The 12,846-nt window shown below is 43.0% G+C and overlaps 1 protein-coding gene across 3 annotated transcripts in view; it reads left to right on the top strand.

The window, feature by feature from the left end:
- Window positions 1–12,846, top strand: part of KHDC4 (KH domain containing 4, pre-mRNA splicing factor) — a 72,667-nt gene that overhangs the window by 24,522 nt on the left and 35,299 nt on the right. For 2 of the 3 annotated variants that reach the window (XR_013603585.1, XM_078669598.1), the window contains exons 3-6: window positions 6,199–6,309; window positions 7,039–7,118; window positions 7,269–7,321; window positions 12,445–12,611. Coding sequence is in view for 2 of the 3 variants with exons in the window: in XM_078669598.1 (XP_078525724.1) it covers window positions 6,199–6,309; window positions 7,039–7,118; window positions 7,269–7,321; window positions 12,445–12,611 (411 nt within the window). In the remaining variant the exon portion in view is untranslated. The remainder of the gene's footprint in view (window positions 1–6,198; window positions 6,310–7,038; window positions 7,119–7,268; window positions 7,322–12,444; window positions 12,612–12,846) is intronic. The other variant, XM_078669599.1, reaches the window with a different exon arrangement.

Genomic DNA, 12,846 nt, shown 5'->3' with positions numbered 1-12,846 from the left:
TAGGCGCCTAAACTGGGTCATGCCTACTTTCCTCTTTCCTTGATTTCTGCCCCAAAACTTTCACGCAGATGATCTTAGTGCAGTGCTTTTTAACTCCAGGTCTTATTGGTGTTTGGGTCTGTTTACCATTTCTGTTATACCTCTTGCATTAGATCACATGAATGCACAAGCTTAAAACATATAGTGGTTTCGGTGTTCAGGCACCGTCGCTCCCTTTGGTGGTTCGGTACAGAGGGTTCGTGAACGCTTCAGTGCTGACGGATACGTGCGCAGCTGTCAGCGCCCGGTCTGGCGCCATCTGGCTATCCTTTATGGCTTTCCTTTGCCGCAGGCTCACCTCCTGCCCCCCCTCTTAGTTAACAGCCCCTCCCCGGCCACAGAGCTCGTCTCGCGGCCGCGCATCTTGTTTTAGTCCCAAGGACACAACCTTGGAGTGTCTCATGTCTGCGAAGTTTCATAAGCCGTAACACAGTCTTCTTTTATGTCTGACTAGCTTATATTGGACACAGACGCTCTTTTGTTCTTATTTTTTCCATAAATGTAAGTGCTTAAATGTACCCCAGTAATGCTGAAGTGCCCCAGAATGGGCTCGGGCATTTTTTACCTGTTTCATGATGTCACAATATCGACCCCCCTTAATTAGTGATATATTTCGTGAACATAATACTAACTCGTGTCAAACGTAAGTGCAGATTTATTATTAACTCCGTCTTGACAATGTTTCGGCAGTCTGTATAATAGTATTGATGTAGGTTGGTATTTCGAACTCATTGTGGGACAACACCACCCAGCCCAGCCTGATCTAGTGAGAGGCTCTTTATGGACATTGATGGTATTGGTGGTAACTAAAACAGGAAGCTGTAAAGATCGCCCTTTCTTCGGCCTGAAAATTCGCTGGAGTGCTTACTATTCGCACTTCTCCAGTGCTAGTGTTATGGTCTCGCACCACACCAATTTTTCTTTAGTTCAAACGATGAAGCGACAGCCGCCGGTCCAGACAAGTATAAATAATAATCTCACAGATTTTAGAGCTAGTTCTTTTTTTGGTGCAACTGGCATAGCGCTCAATTGGCCATAAGACAGGCATCTCTGCGCTTTTGTTTGTTCGCCCCCCCACCCCTATCAGACTTGTTTCATTTCGCTAATGCTTGTTTAAAAAAAAATGCTCAATTGACATAGATGCAGCTACGTGCTTCCGTCAGTGCGGTGTCCTCCCCCACCATTACCTCATGTGTGATTGCGTTTGCCATGCACTACTTATATCTTGTTGATCTGGAGTCAAAGCACTCCTCTCTCGGTCCATCAGGCGGTTCAATAGGGACCTTTACTGACAAAACAAGCAACCACCAAGAGACATCACTGACGGGGCGGGGTGAGCTCGTTAGCCTGCAGACTGCGGAGATGCGTGCTGCCTTTCTTATGCAGCGTTTCTGTAATCTGTGATCTGTTTAGGATGGACTAGGATGAATACATTATTCTATGCGAGTTCTCTCCGGCAAATGCCCCTCGCCCTCCCCCAGCACAGAGCGTGCATCGCTTGTCTGTTTTTATGGCGTGTTCCTTCTTTGATTTTTCCCCTTCCTTATTTTCCTCTCGTCCCTTTGCATTTTCCTTTTGTTTGTTTCCCATTCTCCTTTTGCTCTAATTTCTTCTCCATTCCTTCTTTCATCTTTACCGATTTTGCTTTTATCTTTGGTGCCAATCGTGTGTATCAGATGCGTGGAAAATCGCTATTTTTAGGTCTCGCGACCTATCGGGCCTCTACCCCCGCCCCGCCCCCAACCGCCACTCGACCGACCTGCCCCATCTCTCATGTGTTCATTCACTCCTAACAAGCTGCTCGGCAGCCCCCCACTTGAAGAAAATTCCTCAAAAAGGACATTTATATTCCAGGTTTGCCGTGTATTTATGTGCATAAGCGCAAGTACCCCCACCTTGAGACGACTCCGAGGGGCCTAATTAATTTGTGCGCACATATCTCCTACCGACTGCCCACGGCGCATGATTGAGACTTGCACTTACAGGGGCCAGTAAACAACATGCACGTTGGCTAGCAGATTATAGCTGTAGTTCTGCATATATTTCAGGCCCGGGACATGGGCCGTATTCTAGTAATGCTCTTTACTTTTATTGGAAGGTTGGGGTGTGGAGGTGAGGTGCTCTGACAGGCGTCTTTCCTGAACAACAGGGAACTCATACCCGCATCCACCACCACCACCGCATCCACCACCACCACCGCATCCACCACCGCCGCATCCACCACCACCACCACCGCATCCACCACCACCACCGCATCCACCATCACCACCGTATCCACCATCACCACCGTATCCACCATCACCACCGTATCCACCATCACCACCGTATCCACCATCACCACCGCATCCACCATCACCACCGCATCCACCATCACCACCGCATCCACCTCCACCATGACATCCACCACCACCGCATCCACCACCACCACCACCCCATCCACCACTACATCCACCACCCCATCCACCACTACATCCACCACCCCATCCACCACTACCACCACCACCGCATCCACCACCACCGCATCCACCACCACCGCATCCACCACCACCGCATCCACCACCGCCGCATCCACCGCCGCCACACATTTAGGTTGCTGGGGAAGATTTAGTCCTTGAAGTTGACCACTAGGGGTACTATTAAGTCAGCAATGGTGTTGCTGAAGCTGGATCGTGGTCCAGGGGGTTGGTATGGGAGGGTCCCCTGGTTGTCCTGTTGTGAGCGTGGAGCTTGAAGTTGAGATGTTCCATTGGGGTAGTGGTGGTGGTGGTACACTATATGGTCTTTGTGGATGATGGCTTTTCCTCCTCCTGGCTTTTTGGTGTGGTCCTGGTGAGTGATTTTTGTTTTTATATATTCGTTGGGGATTGCTGTGGCAATGTGTGGGGGTGAGCCAGGTCTCGGCGAGGAAGAATATTTCGGGTGCTAGGGTGGTGATGTCCCATAATTCAGTGGGATGCTTGCATAGTGAGTGTTGAGAAGAGCGATGGCAAGTGTTTTTTTTGTTGTTGTTGTTCAGGTGGTGTCTGTTTCTCTAGAGCCCACAGGGGGTTTATTCAGTTCTGTTTCACCATGTGCGCGGGGGCAGGCATTTTGCATTAAGTGTTTTGGGCAGCTGTTTGGGAGGCAGGAGTGTTGTGACACATAGAATAGCTTTCATGGCAGATGGCTAGTGACTGAGTTAAGCCAAAGTTGTGAGTGCAGGTATCAGCCAGGAGGTGCCCTAGGGGCAGGAATGTGTCAGTCAGACTGGTGAGGCAGCGTTGCATGGAGTGGCAAGTGGTTCAGTGAAAGTCATTTAACAAGCGCTGGCAAAGCCAATAGGTCTAACTTACAAGACAAGTGCCATTGGCTTTGTAAATGCACAATGCCATGGCCCCTGCTGGCAGCAGCAGGTGTGTTTTTATTTTTTAACAAAAAAATTACTACTGACGGGAGGGATGATAGGCGTGTGGAAAGACGAGAATGGAGTGTAGGGTGGCAACACAGACTGCAAACATTTCACCTATCTGAGTGGGAAGACCTAGGCTTTATACCAAAATTCAGTGCGTACTATGTGCTCAGTCAGCTACTTTGTTTTGATGGGTCAGATTTAGCACATCGGATCACAAATTTAAGATTTAGCAATCCTAAGGACTACTAGCCTCAACTGTTTCAATTATATTTTGTCATCCGCTTTTGAGTTTTGGTTCTTCCATTATGGTTCAGGCAGCATTCACCTTTTGATTTCTGTGGAATCCACTATGTCGTTATTGGGAGCCAGACCACGGCCTAAGCAATTTCTAGTGTGCAGCTCAAAACCATACATAACTGAAAGTTGGTCTGTCACATACAGAAACTGCTAATTCATAAACAAAAAATATACAGAAAATCGCAATTTTAGTTTTAATGGGAAGGTGGGAGCTTTATAACATTCTTTAAGTTTAAGTTTTTCTTTTAAAAGAGGAAGTGTTGTGCCAGACTATACCATAGTACTAAAGTATTTTGCTGTGAAAGAATTTTAAAGATTTCCAATGTTGACACTAATTCTTCTGGTGAGGCCACCAGTCTTCCATACCTAATCCAGTTTGCTGTACTTGCGCTAAAATAGACAAAACAGAAAGCACGATTACGTAGTCATACTAGACCCAAACTGCACCTTCTGCTTTAGAAATATTTAATTTGTAAACCTGAGAGATCACCAGCATCCATGCCCTCGAATATCTCCGCCTTGCGTATTTTCATGGGCATTAGAATGAGTGCTATCGAAGTTGACCATAGTAACACCTAGTACACTGGTTCCCCCACTCGTCCAAGAACAAAATTACTAGCAAATTCATTGACCTGGGTCTGCTCCTGGCCATGCGGAGCTTCACAGCCCAGTGGAAGGCGAAACAGGGCCCTAGTATAGCTAAATGGAAAGCAGAATTCCTAAAGTGGGTCGAATGCGAGGGAGTAATTAGGTTACAAATAGCGAAGCGAACCTAGAGTGAAAAGGCCCTAGAACGTGCGAGAGCCTGGGAAGCGCTTGTTGTGGCACTTAAATCCCCCGAAGCGGAAGATGACGACGCATCTGTAGGAGGCCCTGGAGCAGCTATGGACTAATGCCTACGCAGCTCTAAGACCACTCTGATCTGTAGCCTCATGTTTAGTATTGGTGCTTCCCATGCGCCCCACAGAGATAGTAGTCTCATTGGTTTATTACAGATTGCACGTAACTGACACGCCTGGAAGGGGGGGGGGGGGGTTTAAAGGTTGGGGGGTTGGTAGGGGATAGGAAGTTTCACTGGTTGCAAATATTTGTTGTGATGACGGTATGCAATGCCCGAACAGTTGATATGGGCATCGCATGGTGCTCCAGTTATGACGTAAATAGCCTGCGTTGCACTGTGACCTTGATCCCTATTTGGGGTATGTAACCGAAAACCCCCTTGTTATTTCGGATGTACAAAAATCAATAAAAATTGTTTAAATAGACAATAGTAACACCTAGTACATTGGCACTATGACTTGCATGTTAGAGTGCAATCCAAGCCACCATTTGTCAGTCTGGTTTTCAAATTCTTTCTGCATGATAGATCCGATATTATGTAGTGTCTCTTAATGTTACAGTTGGGAAACCTCCTTCGATCCTGTTGGCTGTTATAGACAAGTATGGAGATCACCAATTTCTTCTCGCTTTTAGAAATATTGAACTTTTGTACGACTCTTTATTATTTCCTGGTGTTGGAGCTACTGCCCTCTCAAAAACTGGTAAACATTAATCTGGGAACGGGTTTAACATAAATTGATAGGTTATATGCATGGCTACAGCTTCCTTAACTGTTACGCTAGAGAGTAGCGGGCTGGTGAAAAACAAGTGAATCTGATTCAAAACTTTGTGTTCCATCTTGGGCTGCAGGCGGAAAGAATACATTGGTATTCTCTGGAGGTGAAATGTTTTTGTGAATATGTATTAAGCCATGTTTATTTTAAAGTGATTTCTCCTAAGTTGTTTTTATTAAACTTCATACCAGACTTTGACCTCTCCAGTGGTTCTTGCCAGTTGCTCGCTAAGAAACCTGAGAGTTCACTGGTGCACAGTTTGGTATTTCCATCCTATTGTCCATTACCCAGTCTCCCCATAGGCGGAAATCTAGAAATAAGCCTTTCTACTCCAATTTGCTTATTTGGTGGTTGAATGACTTGATTTCAATACAGCATGCACATTGACGTTTATGAATGTGGCATTTCTCCTGTGGAGCTCTTTTTCTTCCACATCATAATATATAGAGCAAAATATTTTTTGTAGCCTGACATGCACTTTGAATCTCAGACGGGATTCTTGCCTTTTGTGGTAAGTCAGCATTGCCATCAGCCAAGCTGCCTACAAAATGTGGCAACTTTTTCATGTGTAGAAATGGAATCACAGCTCTTGATAGTCCACAAATTAAAACACCATTTGATTTTTGTCGAGGTTGATCCCTCTTTTCTTATTACTGTAGTTATTCAGATTTTTTACCTTGTCCCCATGGTGTTTATTGCCTCTGTACTTGAATGTTGTGGCAGATAAATTGTCTTGCACCGTTAAGTTCACCCTAAAGTTATTGGGTGTTCCCTCAAAAAAAAATGACGTGTTCTCAAATGGGAACAATGTGCCTTGTTATCTTGTAATGCTCTAATCTAAAGAACTTTCTCTTGCAGTTTCTACCAGCTATGAAAGTCAAGGATGATTTGGTTGTAGCAGAGGTGGAAATCAATGACGTTCCTTTAAATTCGAGAAACCTGCTGACAAAGGGGCAAACCCAGGATGAGGTGTGAATGCAATTTATCTATTCCCATTAGATGTACTCCGTGTTTTTTTAAAGGACATGTTTAGACATTTTTTTTACCCTGCGTCCTTGAAGATTTTCCTTTTTCAGTACTATTCCATGTTAATTGAGCCTATTGGGTGATCATCTGAGTGATTAAAACACCTGAATGGTTTCATCTCGTGGGTAGTTCTTTATTTAAACAAGCAGGGTGTGCGGATAACCTAGAAGGAAAATGTGCTCACTTTTGACATTATTCAATTTGCTGTTTGCATGAAGCAGCTAGATCTAAGGGGTATTGGAACGTTTTAATAATCTATAAAGAATGGAACCAGAGTATGGAGCCTTACTATATAACAGTAGGATGGTCTCAAAGGTTCATTGGATTCAGTGCTTGCTCTGTGTGTCTAATTACTGGGCACAGGGTTCTGTTTGAAGCACATCTAACTCTGTTTTGAATCCACAAGAGATCTAGGACTCATAAGCCGTTTTTCGGGTAATGTTGCCTGTCATTTAAATTACAGGAGATCGTTTAAGTCGTGCTTGTTGTAATATTAATTGCTTGCCATTCTTTCAATGTTAGATTAATTTACTGCCATCAATTAAAGATGAGGATCCTTAACAAAACCGTTTGAAAATCTTCTTCACTGCAATTTTCAAACTGTAAAGCTTGATCACAGGAGATTTTGTTTTCAGGAAATTCTGTGAACGAATCTTGGTGTATTTCTTACAGATAAGTCGCTTAAGTGGAGCTGCTGTATCCACACGAGGCCGTTTCATGTCAAATGAGGAAAAATCCCTAATTGGAGCTGGGTAAGTGATTTTCTGTTTTTGTTATTATGGTGTAATTGTAGCAAAGTTTAAAAAGTAGGGTTGCTGTTTCATCATTCTTCTAAACCGGATTATTCTTGTGTCGCTTCTCGTCCTGTAAGCCTGTAATTTATTTATTTTGTTTGACGATAGGGAGCGCCCTCTGTATCTACATGTCCAAGGCCATTCGCGGGACCAGGTGGAGAGTAAGTACTGTTGGTGTTTTTGTCTTGTTCATCTTGTATTCTACTATTGAGATAATTTGATGTCGAATCTGTCAGTAGGAACACTATTTAATAGCAATTGAGATCACCGCCTTCAATCTGGAATTCTTACATTTGAGAGCATGTGGCAAGTTAGTAGCATGTGGGCCACCATTCCGTAGTCAATTTTGTAAGTTGTACTCTGCTGCTATTTTGCCTATGACATTTTGGTTGTATTGCACATAAGAGTATGCCTAGAGCAGGTGTCTCCAACCATTGGATCACAAGCTGCCAGTAGCTCCCAGATACGTTCAAAGTAATTCGTAGCTTTGTATTCATTTTTAAATGAGCACAGGGTCACATTTTCCTTTTACGGTTAAGGGGAGACTGTTTATTTTACATTTTTATCATCCGGTTGTAGATGGCAGGACCTGATAATGAGCAGTGCTGGAGACCGATTTCTGATCCAGACTGGGGCTGTCACAAATGTGAAGAACTGAGGCAGTGATGTATTTAACTCTTAAATAAAGTCCTTGTCAACTCAATATTGGAGCATGATAAAATTATGTTTCTGAATGCTTTTAAATGGGAGAAAAGTACAATGAAAATGTACTTTAAATAATTGTTATATCTACATCTTAATTATCTCCCATTATAAATTGTTACATTCACAAACTGGCATCTTGCTCCCAGTGGCCAGTAGACCCCCATGCCATATTTATAACAAAGTCATTTTTTTAAATGGGAGAAATTTTAAAGTGCACAAAATTGTTCCATGTTTTGAACTTCTTTGCAGCACATTTTTCTGCACTTCAAATTTCTCCCATTTAAAAAGAAATGGTTGGAGGTTTGTGTTATGCATGTAACTGTGCCATATATGGCGAAAGGTTTATCCTGAAGCACAAGAACATACGACGACACAGGCTCTGTCAGGCTCATACACCCATAGCCCATTCATACTCTCACATGTTCACACATCCCCAAAGACCACACGCTCTGACACACATGGCAGCCTTGTCATAGTGCCCCTTGTCAAAGTATTTTGTTCAAACCATGGTATCTGGTTTATGGACATTAGGCTTAAAGCCAATGAAGCTGGGCGTGGTGTTGTCTGGAAATGATGCATGGGTTATTTAGCCTTCAGTAGTTCACAATTTTTTTACAGAAATGGTTGAAGACCCCTGCCGTAGAATCACTGAAAAAAATGAAAATCTGCGACCTTTTACCCCTTCAAAAAAAATTGCTGTAGGATAATTATTTGCTGCATACTTTAACAATTCTCCTATCTTTGAAAAAAACTGTTTACGAAAGGTGCATAAAATGGGATTCACAGAGTAAAACCTAGGAGTAAAAGACAGCTTTTCGTACCTGTATTTGCCTCTTGTAACATTGTGTATATTTGAAGTCTAAAACAGTTAATTCATAAATTAGCAGGATCCAGAAAGAGTAGAATTATTCATATTCACCAATATGAAGCCCTCCTCCCTTCTTTATACATATGATGAGGGATTTTCTAGAAAAATCACTTCGTAGGCTATACCATTGTCCAGCCCTAATCAACATGCCCATACAATACATGGTCCGTTTTCGTGGGAAGAGGGTGGTGGTTTTTAAGGCAAGCTAGCCAACTGTTCCACAACCACCGCCCCCTTCTCCCATAAGGGGAGAGCCTCTGACCAATTTGAAGTGCCCCAATTCTCTTAAAAGTAACGCAGCATCAATAAAGTGAGCCTCCAATCAGTTCCAGAAGATCTGTTGCCAGTATCTTTATCGCCATTGGAGCTTGTTTTCTAGGTAAGGTAATAGATCAAGTCAGAAAAATAGGTGCCTGGCTTCCACCTCATCACAAATTTCTTCCTCCCTTTCTCCCATGAAACCTTTTCTCTCCACTCTGTCTGCTTGCTCATTATAACTCTACTTACTAAACATTGGCCACCTCGCTGTTTATTCTGTGTATGTCTATGCACGGGATGAATCGGTGCTGGTTAAACTGTTTCTTTTATCTCTTCGGTCATTGATGCAGCCAGGTTCTGCGCTCTTAGTCCATATACGCGGAGGTGTAACCCCCTTAGTATCTTTAAAGTTTGTGTCCCGGGCATCAGTTTGGTGACTACTACAATAACAAATGAGCTCCTGCACTCTTTTCCCCATCTCCAATATTTATCCCTCCTGGATTTTTGTCAAAACCCGTTCTTGATCTTGTTCTTTTTCTTGCACCCTATTAGTTAAACTCTACAGTGTGTATTACACTGCATGTTACCAGTTGTGTGGTTATTCATATGCACTGCGTTCATTGCATTATGGCTCACCATGCCAGGAGACACTGGGTGCCTCCCAGGTTGGATCAGTGAACCGTGGACTGATGAACCTTTCAGAAGCTTCAACGGTGTTCAGACATCTTGGTATCCAGCCATGCCGCCATGCCTCTTCTCAAGTTGAGAATATTTACACAATTATCACGAGTGAACGATATTTGGAATTAGATTTCATAAATGTGTAAATACTTATTATAGTTATAGATAGTATCCCCATCTTTTCTGTTGGCAGAAGTTTTTAGGTGTTAATAAATCTTGAATTAAAATGTTTGTCTCAAAATCATTGGACCAGAAATTGTTTTTGGTTTACAGTAGCTGATTGTATAGAGCAATTATACAAATTGTAATTTCAGTACTGAGTTTACCTCCGTATAATAGACACTGCAGAGAATTTCAGTGTAGCCTGCTTGTTGAGTTAAAATCTTTATAGGACTACAGTTCTTTAGAGAGCTGTAAATCTTGGTTCAAGTTAAGTAGCAAACTAAGTAATGCAACACTCCAGTAAATAATGCACTGCACATATGTACGTAACAATTCTATGTCTCAACAACTATTTCCCCAACTACGACTTGCCTAACGAGCTCGCAACCACAACCTCGTCTAAACCACAATTTTTTTTTTTAACCACGCATTCCTTTACCACGATTTTTCATGGTAAAGGAATGCGTGTTAAAAAAATGCTTTGAAACTAGTACCCCGATCCCCCCCCCCCACCCCGTAAAAACGAATTTCCCACACCCTAAAAGCAAACACGATCACCCACACACCCTATAAACTAACCCCAACCACTACAAACTAATCCCGAAGTCTCCCTACCCCTGTATATTTACTTCAAACACCCTGTCCTCTAAAAACGAATTCCTCCGCTCTAAAAATAAACATAATTACCCTCAAACCCTATTACTAAACCCCAACCCCTAAAATCTAACCCAAAACCCCCCACCACCCGAAAAGTAACCTCTCTTACCTGTCCCTTTGCGACGCTCCTCCGAACTCGCGATGGGAGGAAAGATTCGACAAAATTGCGCAGCTGCTGTCGGTTTCAGCTTTGTAGAGTATTAGAACCAGCCATTGTGTTTGGATGTAGCAGGCTGAACTGTTAGGCACAGTGGAGCTCAAAGGCGGGCAAAGCAGGATGCTTCACATCAGGCATTGTATTGGGGGCAGTGCAGATGGATACATACCAGACGTGCATGTAAGTAATTCCACACGGAAATAGTGCATGTGAGGTACACACGGAAATAGAGCAGGCCGGTTTATCCTTTACTACGACGCAAGCGGAACTCTGCCCTCCCCGAACACTAAACCGAACCAGCCTAACACGCACATGCATGGTTAAGGCTGAGTCGTTGTTCAGGCAAGTTGTTGTTACGCTTTCGTGACTCCGGACTCGTTGTTCCGGAGTCGTTGTTCAGGATGTTTCCCGTACGTAACATGGTACACCACCTGAAGGATTGACATGCATCTTTACATTGTTAGTATCAAGTAAAACCTGGGGGAAGGCTTCAAATCTATCTTCTGGGTTCATGGCAGATTACTATATGCAAATTTAACTTTTCATAATACAGAAACTCTACAGGAAAGCAATTCTTGGCCGGTAGATGATAGTTCACTTTACTTGTAGTTTTCAGTTACATACCCCCTCCTTTTCTTTATATTCTGTGTTTGCTGTCTGTGAGCGAGTTTTTGGTTTTGTCCAGAAGAGCAGCCTTTTTGTCTAACAACTGAAAAGACACTGGTTTTATCTATACCTATAATGTGCGTTATCTACACACATTGAGGAAAGTCACCGTTTTCCAGCAGCAGTTTGAATGGAGTTGATTGTGGATACTCGTTTGTCTTTTCTTTTTCAGAGTGTAGTTAATTTTTATTGCCTACTAACCACGTGCTGTGATGTGTGCTGCCTGTCAACGCTGCCAACATTTGTTCTGCCTTTATCATTGCATGAGCCAGCAGGGTCATTCTGATTTAGGGAGACCAGGGTTGCCTAGTACTCATCATAGACTGCAAAAAATACTCCCACTGTATGCTATTGACCATATTGGGAGTCCTCATCCTATGTGGTAGACTTGATATGTTATAATTTCGTACTAGTTTAAAAGAATAATTTGTCCATTATCACTTTTGTATGGTGGATAAGTAAGCTGAGTGGTGATAGGGAGTTGGTTCCTGGTACAGAAGTGTTTTTTTTAATCTAGTTCCCTGAGACCCATGCAGTTGCAAAGCCTCCACGATGCCCTTATCATGAAAACTCCTCTTTGCCCACATGACGTGAGCTTGTCCGTCATGGTCTTTCTTTGCGTACTTGTATTTGCAGTCCTCCATATGTAATGTAAAAACCCACTTAGTGAGGCTGAGTAACTGCCTTAAACAGGACGTTCGACTTTCAGCCCACTTGGGGAAAGTGGAGGTGAATGGAGTATGTTGTAGAACTCTTCAGTGCCTTAATTGTTTTATCATTCCTTTTATTGATGTTTGAGGCTCTGCTGAATGTATGCGAATGTTAAAGGTGTGTGTTTTTTGTATGTGAAAAAGATGGACCTTGTATCAGGATTTTCTCCTTTAGATTTTGTGAATAGATTTGCATTAATCAGAGTTTAATCATTGTACCACAGTCTGCTCGTCAATCAGAATGGTAATTGAAATAAAACGCAAGACAGGCTTGGTTAGTCCATCAAAAGTCGCCTTTGGCGGCACAATCTATCCATTTTTACAACCATTCAGTAACGTATTTTTATTCTGTGACGTTGTAAAGGATTGCCTTGCGGGGAAGCTCTATCCCTGCATTAAGTCTTTATTTATTCCCAACAGAAGCGGTAAACCTTATAAAAGAGATAATAACAAGCGGCATGATGAAGGCTGCAGCTGGAGGTGCCGTTTTTAATGGTGCGACCGTGACGGTGTATCATCAGTCTGCTCCCTCCTCTCACCTGCCCCAAACTGGCGGCCCGAAGCAATTCCAGTCCGGGGTAGGTAAAGTAAGAACAACAATCTTTTATTTATTTTTGATATGTTCATTTTTTGCACAGTGATTTCAGTAATAGCTTTGACATAGTTGTGTTTGCAGGACTGGGTTGGAGGCTTTGACAACTGATATTATTGTATATTAAGTAACATAGAAGTTATCGGGGCTCTTCAAAGCTTTAACTCTTTTCAAACTATCCACCTCTTCCTGTTGGTTGGTCTGCCCTGTCCAGGCCATGTCATCAAAAC

This window comes from Lissotriton helveticus, chromosome 12 (genome assembly GCF_964261635.1).
Source record: "Lissotriton helveticus chromosome 12, aLisHel1.1, whole genome shotgun sequence".
NCBI lineage: Eukaryota > Metazoa > Chordata > Amphibia > Caudata > Salamandridae > Lissotriton > Lissotriton helveticus.
The sequence above is the reverse complement of the archived record's forward strand: the minus strand, read 5'-3'. Positions and strand labels throughout refer to the sequence as shown.